The 23,505-nt window shown below is 36.2% G+C and overlaps 2 protein-coding genes across 2 annotated transcripts in view; both read right to left on the bottom strand.

The window, feature by feature from the left end:
- LOC141349278 (Fc receptor-like protein 5) overlaps window positions 1–23,505 on the bottom strand; it is a 185,980-nt gene that overhangs the window by 108,959 nt on the left and 53,516 nt on the right. The gene's annotated exons all lie outside the window — the stretch shown is intronic.
- LOC141351134 (erythroblast NAD(P)(+)--arginine ADP-ribosyltransferase-like) lies at window positions 19,741–20,827 on the bottom strand. The gene has a single exon (XM_073857607.1). The coding sequence runs from the start codon at window positions 20,808–20,810 to the stop codon at window positions 20,082–20,084; it is 729 nt and encodes a 242-aa protein (XP_073713708.1). The 5' UTR covers window positions 20,811–20,827; the 3' UTR covers window positions 19,741–20,081.

Here is a 23,505-nt window from a genome sequence, read left to right as displayed (position 1 = left end):
CACTAAGTATGAATCAACGTAATGCTAATTCAGTATTTATAATTCATTAGGATATTAAGGAGATTTTTTTCTTTTAAAATTAGCACAATTTTCCACTGTAAAACCTAAAAGTTAACTCAACTCAAACCATTTAAGTAAACCGGTTGCATTAGTTTTAAAACACATACATTTGGGTACTGTGAACTTAAATAAAAGTGCATAACTGCATATGACTCAATTTGTTTAAGTTCACACTACTTAAATATAATTGCATAATTGCACATGACTCAAGTTCACAGTACTCAAATGTATGTGTTTTAAAACTTAAATGGTCTAATGCAATCGGTTTACTTAAATGGTTTGAGTTAAGTTAATTGCAAAATTCATTTTGTATACAGTTTTCATTCTTTTAATATGTTGTTTTTTTCCAAAGGTTTTAACGTTTCATTCTCTACTAACTCCAACTCATTCAGTGTTGTATTAAATAATTTGGTAACACTTTACAATAAGGTTCATTAGTTAACATTAGTTAATGTATTAACTAACATCAACAAACCATGAGCAATACATTTGCTACAGTATTTATTCGTATTTGTTAATATAAGTTAATAGAAATAAAGCTTTAATTGTTTGTTCATGTTTGCCCACAGTGCATTAACTAACGTTAACAATATTTTAATTAAGTAGTAATTGTTGGAATTAACATTAACAGAAATTAATAAATGCTGTATAAGTGCAGCTCATTATCAGTTCATGTTTACTAATGTAGTTAACTAATGTTAACTAATGAACCTTATTGTAAAGTGTTACCAATAATTTTTATGTGTTTTCAGATAAAAGTGTATAATGTGAGTATAAATACTTAACCTTTACTGTCACTGTTATTGGTTCACTGTCTTGTGTATAAACCCGAGGGTTTCCTCTGCTGGCTTTGCACTTGTACTCTCCTTCATCAAAGATTTGCACAGATCTGATTGTTTTAGTTCCTGTAGTTTCAGCGGATTCAGTGTTTGATGGTGTGATAAAGATAAACTCCCATCCAGTGGACTGATGAATCTCACAGGTCAGAGTAACTGAGTCTCCAATGAACACAGACGTCTGTGGCTGTACAGTCAGAGTTGGTGTTATATTCTGTCAATATTAAATCACTGGGAGTTGTAAGCGTTTTTTTTTTTTCCAAAAATATATTTTTGCTGTAACTGGTACACTGAAAAAAAATGATTCATTGAATTTAATCAATTTTTTTAAGGTAAGTGGTTGCAATCAATTTATTTAAGCTACATTTAAACAAAAAAGATTAGTAAAGCAAAGTAAAATATAAAACTTTTGTTTAAATGTAGCTTAAATAAATTGATTGCAACCACTTACCTTAAAAAATTGATTAAATTCAATGAATCATTTTTTTCAGTGTAACAATGAGAATGTTAGAGCAATGTTTACATCATAACGAGTACACTATGAAAATATTTGTCAGTTTTGTGTTGATTCAGAGTTGCTGTCATCTGAAATCCTCACAGAGTTGAACGTCATCACTTTATCTTTATCATTTCTGTCCAACAGCCCTGAAAAAATCTCTGCTTTTAATTGACTGACTAAGCTTTCTTCGTGTTTTTATTGTAATCTGAAGGCATTGTTTTCATCTTTAAACTTTAAGTCAGACTTAATGACTACAGTGCCCAAGCGATTATGCTCTGATAACATTGCTTTCTGCAATAAAGACTACAGCTCGAGGAAATACAAGTCTCCTGGTCTTTGCTAAAAAGTTTCCAACAAGACACAAAGGGCAATCTCAGATAAAGAAATATGGCATTGATTATTTTTTACTCTGTTTGAAAAAATATGATCCAAAAAGCTTTATTATGGGATATAACTGTGCACTGTGCCTAATAACTCTTTAACATCAATACATTTAATGCTTTATTTTCTTATTCATGCTTGATTTAGTGTTTCTCAGCAGAGTGTTCAGAGTTAAGGCTGTCAAGAAATATCTGTCCGTTACATTAAAAATAATACTTTACGTATTTAAACATTATGTAAAAAGAGGGTTTGGGTTTAGGGTAAGGTTTGGTGTAGGGTTAAGGTGGTAACATATTGCTAAAATAGTTAAATTGAAATAAAACAGCAATCTTTATGGAATGAAAGATACGTAAATGTTTTATGTTTTTTAGCTGTAAAAACTTAATAATGCTACGTTTAAATGTTGTAAATACGTCTACATTGTAAGTTTTTCATTTCTATTTTGGGATACAGTATGTTCCTTTTTGCATTGCCTGAAAATCCACCTCACCCTAGGAAAAAAACATTTTGTGATATATAGTGTTTCCATTAGATGCCTTTTCAACTCACTATTTCAGTTTGCATAATTTGTGTAAAGTTATTTCATTGCATCTTAACCAAAAACTAATAGGCTATATAATAGGCCTATTATGCTGTGATGAAGTTTTGTATTATTTTAGGATATATAACATATTTGATTAAAACCCCCGTAAACAGGAAGTCACAAACATATTTACTTTTATAATGTGACGTATTTCTGAGTCAAATGGAACATATCACACGAGGAAAATAATGGGTGTGGCTTGTGTTTTCCAGTGTGAATTGATTGGATATAGAAAAGTAGGCGTTTTTTTATAATTGAACTCGCAGCAGACTGACAGATGGAGAATTATCATCAGAGAATGATCACCACAAGAGAGCTGAAGTTTCAGATTTTAATTAAAGTTTATGAAAGAAAATAATGACCCACACTGATAAACTGTTTATAATTAACACTGCAATATTCCATTAAAAAATAAGAATTGGGGACTTTTGTACAGATACATAATACAAATTACAAAACAAACTAAACCACTAAAACACATAGTATAACAAATTAAATTGATTTACCTTCTGTTTGTTGAGAGCGGATGTTTGAAATCAGCACTGTAAAAAAACAGAGAAAAACATAAGCTGAAAAACCACCTGAATGTAAAATACTGTTTGTGTATGGGGGGGGGGGGATCTTTGTTTCAAGATGCACACCAGTATTGTTTTTTGTAAGGTAGGTTTGTAAAAACTACTTAAATGTCATAACAGTGTCAGTGATGCACCTCTCAGATGTAAATGAAAGACAAATTAAACATTTAACAGTCAGAACAGTAGGGGTCATTTTGATTAAAAATTTATAAATACTCATTTACACATTTCACACAACCTGTAACATTAATATAGTAAACATGGTATAACGTGTGTTGCATTATTACTGTCAGATTCAGTGTGTTTTTTTATAGCAATATTTGCGCATAAGCGTCAGTAATTATGAAATGTTTTGAGAAAATGATTAAAGAAGTGATTTACAGCAGACTGAGGCTATAACCTTGATCATCACAATTTGTCTAGGGTAGAGGTGTGGATGATCCTATTCTCTATCTTTGGTTTACAAATATTTGGAGACACCTAAGATGTGTGTCATACTGTTATTTATTGGTTTCTCTTCTGCTTAGTTGTAACATTATTAAGCCACATTTGTTAATAGAGAAATGTTCTCATTTTAATATTGATTTAAATAGCTGACTGTCGTGTTCATGCAAAGGGTTTTGTTGTACCCATTAAACACCATAACATGGTGTCAGAAGTGGGAATGTGTGAAAGCACGTTTGCAAGTTTGTTAACTGCTGAATTGAGTCTGGTTCAGTGAATAAAAGACAGACAGGATGACGACACCATCATGTCTCAGTTTTAGGTTTCACAGCCAGAAAATTTCTAATTTTAAAATACAGTGGCAAGAAAAAGTACGTGAACCCCTAGGATAAACCCTGTCCAGGAAACCGCCAATATATGTTTAATCAACACCTATCTATAGTTTACACATGATAATGCTTTATTGACAACATTTATGAAACCCACTTTTAGCACACAGTGATGTTCTGTTCATTATTAAAAAAAATGATTATGCTTTATTGATAGCTTTATATAATCCTATAAACATTTATTAAATTCAATGAATAATTTTTTTTCAGTGTAAGCAACCACACCAACGGCCATTCTTCACCGATACCACAACAGATACATTTCTGTTTCAAACACACACACAACACTATCTACACACTGACTGACTGTTACACATAAACATCATTCACTCATATATCATGAGAAGAGCATGAATAGATTTAGTAAAAATACAGGAGCAGTAAATCTCTTGATCCTGAAGACAATGTGACAGTAAGTGATGTGTAGTTAAATCCATAGAGAGAAGATAATACTCACAGAGAACTAGAGGAAGAGAACTTCCGGCAAGATGGCGGACCGGGTGCACTGTTCGGTTTGAGCTCTCTAGGCCTGTCCCAGATATTAACCTTATTTCTCTATCCAATTTGCCATTTTGTGCTCCTTTAATATTCTAAAACATCAGTACAGTTAAAATCAACAAATTAGATCGTGCACCATGTCGTCGAAGAAAAAGAATCTGGGTTTATCCCGCAGCAGCGACGCTACTGACGACCACGTGTATGCTGGAGGGTTGGATGTGGATCCCACCGGGAAAACTAAAAGAAAAGACCCGTTTTCTCCGGCAAAAATCACACCAACAGCTAAAAGGCAGATCACGGAGTCAGATGGGAATGAAGGTTTGAATGCAGTCCTGGTTGCGATAAAGCAACTAACTGATAAGGTGGATTCACTAAGCACCCAGTTGCAGCATAACTCCATCATGTTATCCAGCATATCTAAGGCTGTCGAATTCAACGCGGCAGAAATCAAAGATTGCAAAATGCAGTTACAATCGACTGTTTGAGATGTAACGGCTGTTAAGAAAGACAATGCAGAGTTAATGGAGCGGGTCCTTGAGTTAGAACGGTACAAACACCGGTGGAATCTTAGGATTCGAGGACTAAAAGAAAAGGATGGTGAAGACATACGGGTGACGGTAGCTGATTTACTGGTAAAAATATCTCCTTCATGGTCCTCGAGCATTAACCAGATTATGGACTCGGTTCATCGAATAGGGAGACGTGAAGAAAACAAAACAAGACACGTCATAATTCAGTTCACTCAGAGATTGCATCGGGATGAGTTGTGGAGAATGACCAAGGATCACGCGATCTGCAAAGAACTTCGTATTAGCTTAATTGAAGACCTCTGCAAAACCGACAGGGAGACCCGAGCTGCACTGTGGCCTAAAATTAAAGAAGCTAGAGATGCTGGAAAGCGTGCGTACTTCAGAGGTGGTGCTGGATATATTAACGGACAGAGAGTCACTTAGGAGCACAAAAGGTAATGCTATAGGTTCAAGGAGCTTTGTTATTCATGGTTTGGAAAGGCATTTTGGATGGTTTCATCTACATCCATACTGAAGGGACATGGCCTACTTAAGTTTTTTTTTTCTCACTTCCATTTAACTTTAGTCTGTTGGACTGTTACTGACGATTGTTAGTTTGTTTATTTGTTATGAATATTTCTTTTTCATGTATTTCACTTAATGCTAGGGGTATAAGAGAAAACACTAAGAGGAAATCAATATTTTTGTTCTGTAAGGGTGAAAAAGCACACTTTATTTTTTTGCAAGAAACCCATTCAAAAACGGAGGATGAAAAGTTTTGGGTAAACCAGTGGGGTGATAAAATTATTTTTGACCATGGATCTAAAAGATCAGCAGGTGTGGCCATCTTATTTTGTAACTCACCTGGTAAAGTATTGACATCTAGATTTAGCAATAATGGCCATTGGCTAATTTCTGTTTTGAAAATCGATGATCAACTTTTTTTCTGACTAATGTTTATGGGTTTAACAATTTAATTCAAAACAGACAGTTGATTTCAGACATTTCTAAGGTAATTGTAGACCTTAAACTCATCTATCCAACTGCTGTTATAATTATGGGTGGTGACTTTAACATGGTTAGCGATGAATGGATTGATAGGTGTCCCTCCAGATGTAATCACAGTTCTTACAACCCCGTTTTAACTGATCTTTGTCGCACTCATAATCTATTGGATCCCTGGAGATTTAAATATCCTAATGTAAAGCAATATTCATGGTTCAAACCAAACGATGTTGTAAAGTCAAGAATTGATTTTTGGTTAATCTCAGTCTCCATTATAAACCTCATTAGTGACTGTTGTATGTCAGCAGCTCCTCTCACAGACCATGCTGTTATTAAATTAAGTTTTAATCCTCCTGGTGTTAGCCAACAGAAGAAAGGGTATTGGAAATTCAATTCTAGTTTATTAAAAAGCCAATCCTTTATTGAGGGTATTAAAGCCACAATCTCAAATGTGATGTCTGATAATTCGATAGTATCATATATTTCTAAATGGGAATTTCTTAAATTTAAAATGAGAGAATATTCTGTTAATTTTGGAAAAACAAATCAATAAATTGAATAGATTAACTGAATTGAATATCATTAAAGAAATAAATATATATTATAGTAAAACTTCACTTACGGATAATGATAAACAGGAACTACAAAATCTTTTAAACAAGCTGGATGAAATTTATCTTTGTAAAGCGAAAGGGGCTTTTATCAGGTCCAGAGCCAAATGGATTGAGGATGGGGAAAGAAGTACCTCTTACTTCTGTCGTTTAGAAAAAAGGCGGCAAGAGAAACGTCTCGGTTACTATCGTAACCTCGGTTCCCTGAGAGACGGGAACGAGACATTGCGTCCGCTGACGCTATGGGGAAACTCCTCCCTCTTCCGGTTTCTGAAGCTTTTATTGAACAACGCCAGTGTTCTGGCCAATGCCGCCCATGACAGCCTTATAGGGGCGGGACTTCCGCTACTATATAGCCTGTTTAGGCGGCAAAATACTCAGATTCTTTCGATTGAACGAACAGTAGAGCTGATCTGAGCAGTGACACGGCGGCTTACGCAATGTCTCGTTCCCGTCTCTCAGGGAACCGAGGTTACGATAGTAACCGAGACGTTCCCTTTCGAGAGCGGTCACTCGACATTGCGTCCGCTGACGCTATGGGGAATGTATTCAAACACGCCGTGAGAACAGCGAAGAGCAGCTCCAGTAAAGCTTACTCAAGTCTGTGCACCACAATGCCTGAGTCGGTGCACAATCCCCGTCCAGTCTGTGTAAGCTAACGCACAGTAGATTGGATGCCTGAGTCTTTAGGGACTCAATCCAGAGCTTATACAGAACAGAATGCATACAGTCACAGGCTGCATGTAGGTCTTATTGCAGCCCTACAGCAGATAGCAACCTGTAACATTACAACAGCAACGGCTAGGCCGACCCAATGTGGGCGGTAGCAAGCATATCCACGCAGAGTATTTGCTGGTATTAACATATGATGCACGATGGCCAAGATGGCTAGCGTGAAAGTAAGGAAGAAGCGAAAACGCGGCTCCATATTAATACACCAGCTGTACTGGCCATCCAGTACAAACTATGAAGAGGCGTCGGATAGTGCGACTGCCGAATTAGAATAACACCGCTATGCCAGTGTGGCAGTAATGTGCTGCCCTCATTATGACCTAATGATCCAGTGACCCCAGCTGGATCCCAGCAGCTGACTGCTTAGGTGGAGCAGGGAAATTTCTTAGAATGAGCTGGGCAGGTCACAGCGATCGTTAACAAATGCCACAGCCCATCTCTGAAGCATAAAGAGTTGCTCTAACAGTAATGTCAGAGCGGAGTGCTTAGATAAATGTATAACACTCATACTGGGCACAGCTCACATCAGCTAGATGGGAAGGTAGAATGCAACCGTCTATGCTCTAACTGCGCTGAGGGTGGTTTTGGCACATAGTCCCTTAAGGGCATGTACAGCCCATGACGGCACTAAAATATGCAAATGATTGGCCACTTCTCTCACTTAAGAGAATTAATTGTGCCTGGCCACTGCGCACCCAAGGCACCAGCATGAAATGCAGCGATAGCTGCATGAAAACCTTTGGGGTAGACAGCCCACTTTTCCTTCATCTGTGCACTGCTGCAAAGATAGAACATTTGACACGTGACAGTGCAACGGGTCGTAGTCATTGCTTCACACCATTACAGGTGCTGCGTAAAGAGGGCGTCTTGTAGAAAGGGCTCGCTGTCCTTACTGATTTTGCGTGTATAAGCAGCAAAACCAAAGTAGGGCAACACGTAACCGCTGGCACTTGGCCGAGCACAACGTGTTTCATACAAAGCGCAACTCTGATAAGGACAAAGCTTACACTTTCCACCATCATGTACTGATTCATTACGTCCAAACAATCTCAAACATTCTAAAGTCCTTAACAGCCCTTAAGTCTGTGTCGCATTTGCGGCAGCCAGGACATGAGCTGCTTAATGAAGAGCAGGCGCAAATTCCTGTCTGGTACAGCAGGTAGTGCGCTGTGAACTTGTAAGCCGGTCAACCACGGAGGCGTTCGTCACCAGCACAGCAGTGTCTCGGGTGGAATATCTCAGAGCAGACTCATATCCAGAGTGCTCCTGAGAGGGATGGCTCGCATGAAGCACATAAACGTAAAGCTGGCATGCACACTGTGCTTATATGCTCACACGCACGCAAGCAGAAACTACTTTAATCAAAGGAGTGTGTCTGTGGCCGGTTGGTACAGTCCCAAACGGGCAATAAGATAGCAGGATGCGCATTACACTCAGCTAAGAGGGAACAGCGTTACACCCTGTGAATGTGTGCGGGTCTACATAAAGCCTGCTATAAGCACCACCGGCGCGGCTAGTAGTCTCCTATCACAACAGAGGTCATAGTAAAGGGTGAGAGAATAGTGGCTGCACAAGCTGTTCTACCTCTCTCGTCAGGTAACAACTATATTACCCGTTCGCAAACTCCAGACTCAGTAAAGGCGCACTGCGCCGATTCTGCGGCAGGTCTGCACAGCTGGGGTGGTCTGTGTCGAATCAAATTGGCAGCCGCTCTGGGTAATAGTATATACAAATACCCTATAAAGCGGGTGTTCATAATTCTCTCCCTTCTGTATCACAGCGGCGTTAGCCAAGGGAGGAATTGAGTGCTGTACAGGGTAAGGTAATGGGCTAAACACTGCCGAGCGATCGGGATGTTGTAGCTCCGTATTGACATGTTTGCAGTGGCTCCGATCACACATGCGTGTGCCTATTATAGTATATGTTGTCAGCCGTGGAACAAGCCTGCTGCTAAACATAGGTGTGTGAGCCACCCATCATATGGAGACGTTACAAACCCATGACAAATCATAATGGCGCCGAGCGAGCCATATGTGCCTGAGAGGCTGCTGTAGGGCCACAGGGGTTGTGTGTTCAGACATGCACTGTTGGCCGATCAGTCAAACCTGTCACAGCTCACCGCTTGGATGGCTGAATGTAGGATACAAGTGCAGATTCGACTCCACGCATCTGGGACATTTCTGTAACGGATTGCAGCGCACAGGATTCCAGTTACATATTGTGTGGCATAAAGCAATGGTGTGTTACACAGAGCCATGGAAGAACAGAGCTTGGTTCTGCAATAGCACCGAGCGAGGAGATACACTCCTTATACACTGGAACGGATAGTAACCGGTCGTCTGTGCGTGTCGGGTGCCAGTTACATACTGTGTGCTTTGAAGCAAGGTTGCCATTTAATAGAGTTTGTTAACGGCTGTACAGTGATGTTGCAAACTCCTGAACTGTACCACACAGTGCACAACCCAGACGTGTGTGAATCATCTAGCGGAGTGATCCGCTGAAGGGCACTGGTTCACTTGCTGCACATAGAGCCATATAAAAACCAAGTCTGGGTCTGCAGTGGCTTGCTGCTTTGTGCAAGGTCGGATGCAGAACCCGAGAGAAAGAGAGACACTTCCTTAAGAATGAACAACTTAGTAACAGCTCGCCACGCGCACGCAGGGAGTCAGATACCTGTGTTTGTAGTGAGATATTGCCTGAACACTGCATGGATGTGTAAGGCACGATAGTAATCCTCTGTTGGTACAGCAACATAACTCCTAAAAGTTTACATCCACATCGGCTCACTGCATTCAGCCAGGGAGCTAAGAGCAAGATGAGTGAGGAGAGAGATAGCCTTCTATTCAATGTCAATATACATAAATAGCCAGGCGTGTAGGCTGCTATTAAAGATGTGTATATATACAAATATATGTATGAGTATATATATATATATAGTGTCAAGCAGTACAAGAGTCTATTTAATGCAGATATACATTAATAGCCAGGCGTGTAGGCTGCTATTAATGCATAAATATAAATATACGTATGAGTATATATAGTTTCAAGCAGTACAATGAGTCTCTATTCAATGCAGATATACATTAATAGCCAGGCATGTAGGCTGCTATTACTGTATAAATATATATAAATATACGTATGAGTATATATAGTGGAATGCAGTACAATAAACCTCTATTCAATGCAAATATACATTAATAGCCAGGCGTATAGGCTGCTATAAGAAATGTATAAATATATATACGTATATGAAAGAATATATATATAAAGTGCAATGCGTAAGTATAGAGCAACGTTGCCACCAATCGGGGGCGTGCGAGATGCATTGTGCACTGCTTAGATGTGTGTATGTGTGTCGAGACAAATCGCTGTGCGAAGCGAGCGGCCACACTCAACACACTTCGCTATACTCGGTCTGTCCCCATTGCTCTGCAGCTCGTGTGTAACGGATGCATGGTGAGCGGGGTTGAGCACTGTGAGTTGTGCATTGCGTTTTGATACGGATCGCTACTCAGTGCGAAGGATCAAACCCGACATTATCCTCCCCCTTTTTCTTTGCAGCGCGTGTATAACGGGCACATTCAGAGTATGGCTGAGCGCTGCGCGCTGAGTATCCTCCGTAAGAGCTGTATATTGCTAAATATATGGTCTCAATTGGCACATAGTTGAAAGAGGACAAGTGCAGAGGGAAAGTCAACAGGGCACAGAAGGATGTTGTTGTGCTGATTGGTAGCTCGCTGCCCGTCAGCGGCCATTGCACACAACATCTGAAAGCATTTAAGCATAGCCAACACATATTCCCGTCGTCACCCGAAACAGATGAGGGGCGTGAATGTGTGTGTGGTGTGTGATGCGGTACCATCACTGATCATACGAAGAGCAATAAGTGTAGCATGGATAACAGGCACAAGTATAACTCTCTGTATACGTAACGTTTCTTCTCGTATAATTTTTGCGGCAGCTTAGACACATTAATGGTGTATTGCTGCCCCCCTCAGTACGACCGAAGAATAGCAGGTCCTTGTGAACGTATGACGCTACGCAAAATAGCGCGCGTAGTGACGTGGCCAAAATGGGCGCGGCTCACGCGGGACAGCCGAGGCGAGCATAATGTTATGTTAGGCCAGCCGCTGTGCTAATGGCTGAAACGTTTAAAATCAGCCAGAGCGCACTGTATACACACAAAGAAGCCAAGGAAAATATAAAGTTACATCCACACAAGCGTCACAGACGGCCATGTCTATGAAAGGAGCCGTCTGCACGCTGTGCTCGCATGCGACCGGTCCCGAAGGGGGTCGTGCATGCTAGCACTGGCCGAAGTGTGTTAAATTACAAAGCAGACACCAGGGTGGGGGTCTAATCATGTAAGGGGAGCGGCCGAAGCACGCTATAAGTACAAGACAAACATATATGAGAGGGTATTGCAACGGTATGTATTGTGCACACTGTGGCATTTTCCGCACTGCGTAGGTGGGGAAAGGAAGCCTTGTGTCTTTCCCGCGTCCGTAACCTCGGATACCCCGGGGGTATGAGGCTAATAGGGCGGGTACGTTACCGTGGAACGCACGCGACGTTCTCCTCAGTTTGACAGCATTGCCACCAACGGCGCTCCGGCCGCGGTGGTTTGCTGCCGAGAACGCAATTATTCGATATATCTCGGAGTCCATTAGATATACGGTTCTTCACTCGAGGAGCGAAGCTCAAAATCCTTGTAAAATTCTGCCGGAACGCGTGTGAGGGACGCGATCCTTGCGTCCCTCACAAGTGCGACGATCTACGGCGAGACGCTTCAGTCACGGTGAAGAGAAAGAATCTGAGTATTTTGCCGCCCAAACAGGCCACATAGCAGTGGAAGTCCAGCCCCTACAAGGCTGCCATGGGCGGCATCGGCCAGAACACCGGCGCTGCCCAACAAAAGCCCCAGAAACCGGAAGAGGGAGGAGTTTCCCCATAGCGTCAGCGGACGCAATGTTGAGTGACCGCTCTCGAAAGGGAACTTTCAATTAAAGCCTTATCACTCCAGGGCCAGGTAATCACTGATCAAGCTTCAATCACTAAGGAAGTTGTGTCATTCTATAGCAATTTATATTCCTCAGCTTGAAATTGTGTTTTTCAACCACATTTAAGACCTTATTCCCCATATAGATGCTGAAGATGCAGCTCTATGTGATGCTGAGATTACTTTGGATGAGTTGGATAAAGTAGTAAATAGTTTGGCTTTAGACAAATCTCCAGGCTGTGATGGCCTCACAGCCAATTTTTATAAACATTTTTGGTCTTTTTTAAAAGACTCTTTTTTGCTTATGCTAGAGGAAGCAACTGAAGGTATGACTTTCCCTCCCTCCATGAAACAAGGGGTTATAACTTAAATCCCTAAACCTGATAAGGACCCAAAAATTTTAGATAACTTTAGACCAATCACATTATTAAACACCGACTATAAAATTGTAACTCTCATATATGCCAACAGATTGAAATTATTTTTACATAAAATCATAATTGATTCCCAATCCGGCTTTATGAAGGGTAGATCCATACATAACAATATTCGTTTAGTGCTTGATCTTTTAGATTACAGACATCTAGTTGAAGATGGTGGCTTTATTCTTTTCATTGACTTCTACAAGGCATTTGATTCAATTGAACACCCATTTATTTTTGATTGTTTAAAATTGTTTGGTTTTGGAGATAAATTTAGAAATATTATAAAATCCCTTTATGAAAATTCAAATAGCTCAATTTCTTTATCAGGAGGTACATCACCAAGATTTCCAATCAATCGTGGCATAAAACAGGGCTGCCCAATTTCCCCATTTCTTTTTATTTTAACCACAGAGATGCTTTCTATCCTTGTTAAGAATTCAAGCATAGCACCTTTAGAGGTACTTGGCCAGCCAGTAATCATCAGCCAGTTTGCTGATGACACTACCATTTTCATGAAACGGCTATCTGAGGTCCCCAAAATTTTACAATTAATTCACACTTTCTCTAAAGCCTCAGGTCTAAAAATGAATTTAAATGAGTGTGAATTAATGCCAATTCATCAATTTCATTTAACCGAGGCCTATAACATCCCAATAAGATCGGTAGTTAAGTATTTAGGAATGTTTATTTCAAAAGATTCTGGTGAAATGGAAGACAGGAATGTGTGGAAAGTTTTAGATAAATGTCAAACTAAACTGAACTCTTGGTTGTTGCGTGATATAAGCTTACTTGGTAGAGTTTTTTTGACAAAGATGGAAGGCATCTCAAGATTAATTTATCCTGCATACACAATAGCAATTTCGAATAGAGCCAATAAAAAAATAAATCAGATCAACTTTGGTTTTATATGGAGAAAGAAAACCCATTACATTAAAAGGGTAGTGATGACAAAAGATTATAAAGACGGTGGGTTACAAGCCATTGATTTTGATTCTATAAATGGGACCCTAAAAATTAATTGGTTGAAATCCTTTTTGAATAACAATAACTGTTGGTTTCACATACCCAGAGAATTATTTAAAAAATTAGGAGGAATAGAGTTTTTACTAAATTGTGATTTCACTGTTCAACGTCTGCCAATTAAATTATCCAATTTTCATCAACAGGTTTTGTTATATTGGAAGATTTTATATAACCATAATTTCACACCCCATAATTCACCGTTATGGAATAATAGATATATTACGGTCAGGAACAAATTAATGTTTGAAAAGAACTGGATGGAGAAAGGTATTTGGTCAGTATCTCATTTAATTGATATAAATAGTGGAATTATATCATATGAAAATTTCTGTGTTAAATATAATATTATTTGTAATCGAGACAAATTTGATTCTATTACTAAAGCCATTCCTAAGTCTGTTGTATGCCTAATTAAAGAAACTCTCTCATATTCTGATGCTGTAATCCCACATCTCCCAGTTCTTTTAGTTGATGGCCGTGAGTTCAAAGGATCCAAACTTTCAAACATAACTGTTAGAAATATTTTCAATGACATTTCTTATCCTGTAATAATTTATAAAAACTCAATTTTAAATTATTTTTCAAAAGACACCATTCACAGACTTAGAACCAAATATTTAAAATTCCCCTTACCTCCCAAAGTAAAAGAAATTCATTTCAAAATTCTAAATGGGATATATCCATCAAGTGAATTTTTACGTCTTAGATTTGGATTTGATTCAAATAAATGTGTATTTTGTGATGACATTGAAACCACAGAGCATTTGTTTTTTCACTGCATGTATGTGGAGGCATTATGGACTGATATTTATGACTGGCTTTACCCAAAAATATTTCTCCTCGAAGACTTCACTGCAAAGGACATTACATATGGACTTTTACTGGACAATAACAAAGACAATTTCTTGGTTAATAATATCCTCATGCTTGGGAAATTTTTTGTACATAAATCAAAATACAGAAAGGTGATACCGAGGTTTTTTGCATTTCATGCTGAATTTGTTTCATTTATAAAAGCCCTTAAAGTGATTAAGAAGAAAAATGCAACTAGTCTTTTGTCCATCATATGTGAATATGATTTAGAAAAAAAACCCTAGCCCCTTATTATTATTTTTATTATTATATATATATTTTTTTGCATTTAATTATTATTTAATTTATATATATATATATATATATATATATATATATATATATATATATATATATATAATTTTTGTGTATGTGTATTGTTGTTTTATACATCTGCACCTGATTTGTACGTTTAATGTTTACAACTACTATTATTGCCTTATTGTTTGTACATGAATATTTGTTTAATAATAATAATAAAAAAAATAAAAAAAAGAACTAGAGGAAGAGAAATCAACTCCATACTGATCTACTGATGACTGACACTTAAACATTAAACACTCTGTAATAAAACCTCAACACTTCCTCTATAACAGTTTCTTAACTGTGGACCGGGGTCCACTAGGGGGCCTCGTGATGGCTTGAAATTATTTATTGCATGATTTACTGTACACATTAAAATAAAGAAAATATATAACAAACAAGATATTTCTCAGTGATAACAAATATTTAACTTTCTAGTTATCCCGAGTTATGGAGTGCTTTATTTGAGAAGAAATTGTGAGGGGGCATACAGTTGTGGATAGTGGAGGGACTTGAAGTAAAGAAATTGAGTTCCTAACATGAACCACATAAACGTTTTAGACAAAATCTACAAATGAAGCATCACAGACTTGCATTTCTACACAATGTTTTGTTATTTCAATTTTTCATACAGCATTAAATGAAGCAGGATAACATTCATCAACTGCAAGAGTTTGTAATAGAGAAATCTATTAGAAGCTGATGAACAAATGTTGTTTTTCACACATTGGTTAATACCACAGAACTGACAGTAAACCCACACTGAACTTCTGACCTCCATCAGACCTCAAACACTTATGTGCGCTGCTTTATATGAACCTGTGAATGACATAATTGAATCTTAAGAGGTCAATAATATTTATACGTAGGTTTCGAAATTTAAACAAACCCATCACAGTATTGAGCTTTAGAGCAGAACTCATCCTGAATCAGTTGTGCTATAGATATAAATGATACCTGAGATCAAACTTGTTGAGGAGTGATGTTATGTTTCTGAATATTTATAAGATAAGGGAGGAACCTGAGCTGCTGTGTATCTGGAGACCAGAAAAAAACCATTATGACGCCACGCGCGTGCGTGTGTCAGAGGTGGAAGATTACTTAGCAGTTTGAGGATATATTTTTCACCTTCAATGGTAAAGTATTTCACTTGTAATCTATTACACTTTTATTACCAAAAGACAGAGGAAAAAACAAAATTATCTAATCTCTGTTCTTAATTTATAAGATCAAACGATGTTTACCTCATGAAACAGGCTCGTGAATAAATAAGCGTCAGGTGGTACTGACCACTTATGGTCATGTTATTGTTAACATCACCATTTGAGGTTTGCGCACAGTGTTTACTTTTTCCGGGTGAAGTCCCCCTGCTAAAATAACCAATAGACACCATGACAGAAATTCTATTAGAAAAGGTGAAATTTGGGTGATGGAAATTTGCTTAAATGAACTTCTTTCAACATACCCAAAACTTCTTTAATAGCATTAATTAACTTGTCAAATCTATGAATCCGTAAAACGGGGAGCTTACTCTATTTTTAACTTTTTAATACATTTTAATAAAGAATCCATGAGTCATTGGTGTTACCTCTGATTTAAACAACATTAATGTTGATACTAAATATTTTTTCTCATTACAGCTTGTGTGTTTAGTTAAATTTTGAGTAGAGGAATGATAACAGCAAGAAAAAAAAAGATTATTAATATTTGTCTAATTAAATTCTTCATCTTTACCCAGCATTGTATGAAATTATTTGATTCTCAGTTTGACTTTTTTCTTTAAAACCAACAAAAACAAAAATATTCAACCAAAAAGGCTTTGATGCAAAGACTGAAATATCAACAATGTCTTATATCCCATATCAACAACAAAATATTACTAGAAAGTACAAGAAAATACATTCATAACACCAAAACTTGGTTTAACACCAATGACACAATGTAACACCAATAACAAAATTAGAATATAATAATAGATAATGAATATGATAAAACTTAAAAAATGTTCCATCTTGTTTTGTTTTTATGCTTTTATGTTGGTCAGTTAAAGGAATAGTGCTTAGAAGTACTCATTAGAGAAGTAACACTAATTACGGTAACACCTATGATGGTAACACCAATGACAATTTACAGAATTTTTTTTTTTTTTTAACAAAATGCCTGCCATTAGCCATGTGCTATTTCATCAGAGATGTAACAATCACATACTTATTCAGTATAATGTATTTTTATGTAAAGATCTTAACACTCCCAAATACAGTATAAAAAAAGAGTAACACTAATGACATCCAAAAAATCTTATCTCAAAATTCTTAGATATATCATGATATTTTAGACAAATAAGGTAAGACATCTCACAAACCTTTTGCCTTCTTCCACTGCACTTTTTTCACTGACCTCTTGACCCATGAAAAACTTCAAAGAGCTGATAGGTTTGTTTTATAAAAAAAACATGGTTATAAATAATAAGTTCCCAAGTTCAACTTGTATGATCAAAGGGACAGGGCAATTTTCAGGACCAGACAATTAAAAAAAGTTTTTAAAAAGTGAAAAAAATATAATTAAATAAATAAACTCTCTCATCATTTTAAGGACAGTCTATATTTATTAAATATATATATCATTATGGGATTATTGGGTCAAATTAAATGATTGAGGGGTCGGCAAAAGCAAGAGACATGCATTTCCTCCTTTTTTGTAGAATGACCCATTAGTTGGTTTTATTGGGAATTTTATTGGTTCTAATGGAATATGGCCCAAAACACACTACAGTGTATTGTTTTTTCTTGGTCTCTAATGGTATGTATTGGTTCTATGTATTGGTTCTAATGGAATATGGCCCAAAACACACTACAGTGTAGTGGTTTTAGTGGTAAAAGCAAATGGTTCCTATTGGTATTTTAATGGAAACCATTAGAATTTTCTGTAAGGGTTTTATTGTTTTTTTTCAGCAGGGTCTGACTCACACATCCTTTAGGTCCCCTTCTGAAGCCAGGCTAATGTTGTTATTACTGGGTATTCAAATTTGAAAAAACTTCAGATATGTGTCTTTTATTTGTGTGATACTGTATGTTGATGTATAGTAATGGGTATATGCTCCTTACCTGTTGATAGTGCTCTATTTAGAGTTGCAACCTGCAGAACAAGACCATGCAGTTAGTGTCACGTCTATCTCATGTCTCTGTGATTTATTTTTATAACCCATCGCTACCTTGATAATGGACTTTGATAATGATGATGATCTGAAAGCGCTCAATGAAAAGTTTAGAGAGTACTGTGAGCCGAAGAATAACGTTACGTATCTGAGGCATATGTTTTTTCACGAGAGCACAGGGTATGAATCAGACAATTGATGTGGTGTAAAAGGGATAGTTAATCCAAATTTTCTTATCATTTACTCACTCACATTGTTACAAACATGTATGAATTTTTTTGTTCTGATGAACATGTAGAAAGATAATTTGAAGAATATTAGAAACCAAACCGATCATGGGCCCCATTCACTTCCATAGTAGGAAAAAGAATACTATGTAAGTGAATGGGGCTCACAAATTGTTTGACCATGATATCTTCATATGATATTCATTTGATATGATCAAAACATCTTCCTTTGTGTTGAGCAGAACAAATAATTTTTTACAGCTTTGTAACAACATGAGAGCGAGTTTAAATGATGACAGAATTTTAATTTTTGGGTTGAACTATCACTTTAATTTTTTAAGTGAACATAATATGCTTCTCTGAATTTTAAACGGTAAAAGGTACAGTATACAAAAGTTTTGAGTACTCTGAACTTGTTGGGGTTTACACTAAGCAAGCTAAAATCACATGTTTGAATGACCCAAATTTTCACTTATCCTTAGTGATGGAGGAAACAAAGCTTTTTGAAGCTTCGAATCAATTGAACCAATTGCTTCGAAAAATGATTCACTGTTTCAAAGCACTCGAAACACATACTGTAAATATGGTGCCACTTGCAGGTCAAAAGTTGTATAAGCAACACAATCTCAGTCCAAACATGTTACACTTTGACTTTCTACAAAATCATTGCACTAAAAATGTGTTTTTAAGAAAAATAAATTATTTAACATAATTAAGCAATTAATTAAAGTGTATTATTTGTTTTTATTTTCATTTAGGGCAAACATTATTAACACTCTAGTTATCCTTTTAATTATGCACATGTTTGTCATTAAATCTGTCTAGAAACAAAAAGTAGGCATTAGGCAAAACCGTAGCGTTATCAGTCAGAAGGATGAATGTTTCATGAACTTGCATAATTAAACTTACAAACAAAGAAACATTTTCTAAAACATTTAATTATAGCATATTGTCTTACAAATGCACTCAAACTCTCTTAAACAAATACTAAATGTATTTAAAAAAAATATATAAAAAAAACATGTAATTGTTAATAGTGCACATATTGTGTTTATCCTACAGACATGGAAACAAGTCAGTTTATAATTTATTGACATTTAAAGTTCATTTCAACATGATGTAAAGTAGAGGGACACCACTTGCCACCACAAATAAAGAATGACCCAGTTGTGGAATTTTCTTCTTTAATACTGCAAGCGGATATTAATGCTCTGAACTAACTGTAAAAAAATAGATCATGTTTATCTTGATATAGTCTTTTAATTAAAAAGAAACTTCTTAAAAAATTGTGTTAATTTTAGTGATCATCTTCAGGATTACTGTATTCACCCACCCGTGTAATTATAATCAAGTGATAAGTAAGTGAAAAGCCGGTTATAATTGCAAAATAAACCCTTACAAAAATAAACCATATATAAACCACATTTTAAAGTTTTTTTTAGCAAAGTAACAAATTAACCATGGTTTTACTAAAATTGTCATAATGGTAAAAAATTTGCCAGAAAACGGCTACTAAATATTTGCTATACTTTTACAAAAATATTCCAAGGGCAGGTATTATCCTTTAAATAACCGAATGTTTACTTGCCACATTTTTGGCTAAGTAGATAATTAGACACAAATACTGATTTGAAACATTTTAATAGCTCATTTGTATCAAATTCAAACATGTCATGAGAAAAGAGACAACAAAGTGATACATTAAACATATAAGTCATATAGGTCAAGATGACTCAAAGTACATAAAAAAGCTGTGTGTTAGTATGAGCGATTGTTATTGGAGTATAACAGGTCTTAAAATGTCACCGCTGACAAGAATCAATTATCTTAAAGAGCCATGTCATAAGAACAACATACAAATGAGAATATAAGCAAAGTGTAATTCATTCATGCAGTTTATATAAAATGCCTTGTATCTCATATTTTAGTTTAAAATGCAGAATGAAAAGGGTAAGAAACGGAGAGATTTTTGACACTTATGATTTTTTAATACCTAGCTTATTTAACAAACGGTTAAAAGCTGATTTAATACTGAATTTCTTGGGCTCGACTGATGCCACTGCACAGTTTAAATTACTTTTAATCCCAGAGCTCTTTAACACAAACACAGTGTTACACCAGGCATCCTTCTCACCTTTCTTTCTGATAGCGGTGACTTTAAATTTCTCATATGGAGGAATCAGCACCTCGGTCTCATTTTTAAACTGGGAGTATTTTGTCACATCAGCACCATAACAAGTCTCGATTTCAAAACAAGATTCTTTTCCAAACATTGTTGTTGTTTCACGTTTAAGAGAGGATGACGCAAATGAGCCAAAACGAATCTCTGTATTCTTTTTAATATTCTCATTAAACCTACGTTTGGTGCCACTATAAGTTAAATGACATTCATTTTGTGTTCTCTTAAGAATCTGTATCGCTTCTGTCAAGAAAAAGTGAAGTGAATACCATTCAAATTTCCCGTTTTTGTATTTTTGTTTACCATTCCTAACATCATGATTGAATTTATTGTATATTTCACCACTTGTGTATGCAGAAATGGCACTTAAATGGTTGCCATTCAAGTTATCTTCATTTTTCATTGTATTATCTACTTTAAAGTGAAGTATAGGAATGATTTCTTTGTTTAAATATTCTTTCTTCACCAGGTTTGCCATCTTCTCTGTACAACCATCATACTGGTCATCAACTGAATCCTCTGCCATATCCAATTGATATATCTCTTCTTTAACAGACACTCTGTCTCCTAGCAATGAGAAATAACAATAACATCCTCAGTAATTATGATTGTACAGTATAATACAGACTCATAATTCAATCTTACCTGTCCTAGGACAACTTTACTGGTGACAATGAGAATAAGAGCTGCAGTAGTCAACATCCTGATTTAGTCTCAATCCTCAGATAAATGACAAATGGAGATCAGGTTTGTATAAATTACAGCAAAGAAGCTGCAAGACAACAAATGCAATATTGTGTTACAAAGTCAAAATCCTACTATAAATATACTTTAAATATATAAAATATATGCACAATACAAAGGGAGATTCCAATATTTAGTCTTGTGAACCATTTTGTTAAAAGAGCCATATAAAACATTTTTTTAAAACTTATCGAGCAAACATATTTCTTTAACCAGAGCACTACATCTAAATATCTAATCATAAGCCTCTTTTGTAAAATGAAATAATTTATAGTAACAAACCTTTTCAGATGTTAAGACCTTCAAGTGATTTTTCTTCCAGGATTTGATAAATAGAGTAACAAATTTCAAAGTATTAAAGTTAAAGTTCAGTACATAAAATGATGAGATCTGATACCTGTACTGTACTGATACTGTATGCATGAACAAAGAGTGGCAGTAAGGTACAAACTAAGAGAGTTTTATACATTTTAATAGTAGTGGGCGGGGTCAAAGACATCCAATACATAGAAAAACATTACCAGAACTTGAAAAACTGAAGAAAACTGATCATGTCTTTTAAATAGGTGTTTGCCACAGTTCCCCTATAACATCTAAGAATCACACAGTTTTTCATCTGTCTGTGTCAGGATTTTGGAAAGACACAAATGAATTTGTTTAAGCGATATGCTGACTTGACATCATTGGTACATTTATAATGTGCAACATGTGCAATACACAAAATTCAATATGCCACTGTCTTATTGAATTGCCCATACGATCAGAAAAAATGCATAACGTGTCATTTACTGGGTCTGACTGAAATTAAAATAAAATGAAATTCAAACTGATTCAAAATCAGACAAGTGATCTTAGGAGCCACATGGGGTAAAAGATATAAATGACAGTACAGATTAATTTGTGTGGTATTTTGAGAATTGAACATGTAAAATACAATAAACATTGTCAAAGTATTTTCTTCAGTTTAAAGTTAATATGCTATGTAATTAAATGTTATAGAAGAGGTTTCTTTATTTGTAATAAAATGCATATAATTAAATAGGTGACACTTGGTTAAAAATTCCTCATAAAAATATTAAATTGCCTTGAAAATCAACTAAACAGGGCAAACATTGACCCTAAAACAACTTTCCAATACTCCATTTCAACAAGTTTTCTTCACATCCATTAACAGCAACTAATTACATAGGCATTCAAACACAGCTACATTACTTGAATTTAAGACATTTTTTTTATTGTCTAAATAACATTCAAATTAAAAATAAATACTGTTAATGTACATGCATAGTATGGTTTGTATGATTTGTTGTTGCATTACTCCTAATAAACATAACGTTCATTGTCAGCTTTAAAGTGCTGCATTCATATCTCTTTGTCACGGTGAAATCCGTGTCATGTTTTGTGTCTGTCCTGATTAAGTCACCTGGACAATTCATTGATTCCTCATCACACCTGCACATCATTAGTCTGTCTGTATTTATACCCCTGTTCGTGTTGTACTCACTTGCCGGATGATTGTCGCTGATGTCATGTTTGTTTCCAGTGTTTCAGTCATTGTTCTTACCTGCCCGTGTTGTTCCTCGTGTTTGATTTAATGTCATTTATATTAAATGTTAGTGGTGGGTAGAGCGAGGCTTCGTGAAACACTGAAACAGTTGAATCAATTGTGCCGTATGTTTTCGAAGCAGCCTTGACAAGATTTTAGACGAGCGCTGACAAATTGTATCCCACATATTGTTTGATTGACACACAATTGATAGGATGGGAAAGTGGATAGTGCTCTCGACTCTCATGCGTAGATCTTAGGATCGAACCCGGGAAATGCATGCGCTACGTCATCAAGATAAAATGCTTTTTGTTGTTGTTTTAACATCTGTTTGACAACTACATGAGCTTTTAGGCTCACAATTGTCGATAACTATAGGCTACTCGGGTCTATTTAATAAAAAAAAATGGAATATAGATATACCAAATAAATAATAAGATATTCATAAAATATATCAAGCCATAATATGCCACATTGTTTACATATAAAGGTTTTTTTTCAAATATATAAATTGTTGATAAACTCAACCAGCTGCTTTTTTACATATAATTTCTCCAGCCTTTAAAAAAAAAACATTCTCACACAAGGGACACTTTTGCTGGCATGCATTTTTTTGTAAGTGTTACATACCTATGAGGAAAAATGACTTTTTTCAGTAATTTATAGTATTTGATCTTGCCAAAAACGCATCTATGAGGTATTGTCAGATTTGTTTCCTACCCTGTCAGTTTAAGATTCGACGCAGATTCGACAGGTACGCCACCTTTCGAAATACTTGTGAAATGCACCGCTTGGTGTTTCGAATCACTATATCACGTGACATGGGTGTTTCGAATCACATTTCGGAGCAGTGTTTCGAAACATTTACGCTTCGAGATCTCGACACAGTGTCGAAACGTCAGTTTCGCGGGAGCCATCCCTATTAAATGTT

This window comes from Misgurnus anguillicaudatus, chromosome 19 (assembly GCF_027580225.2).
Source record: "Misgurnus anguillicaudatus chromosome 19, ASM2758022v2, whole genome shotgun sequence".
NCBI lineage: Eukaryota > Metazoa > Chordata > Actinopteri > Cypriniformes > Cobitidae > Misgurnus > Misgurnus anguillicaudatus.
Note: the sequence above shows the minus strand (reverse complement) of the source record. Positions and strands in the feature narration are given on the sequence as shown.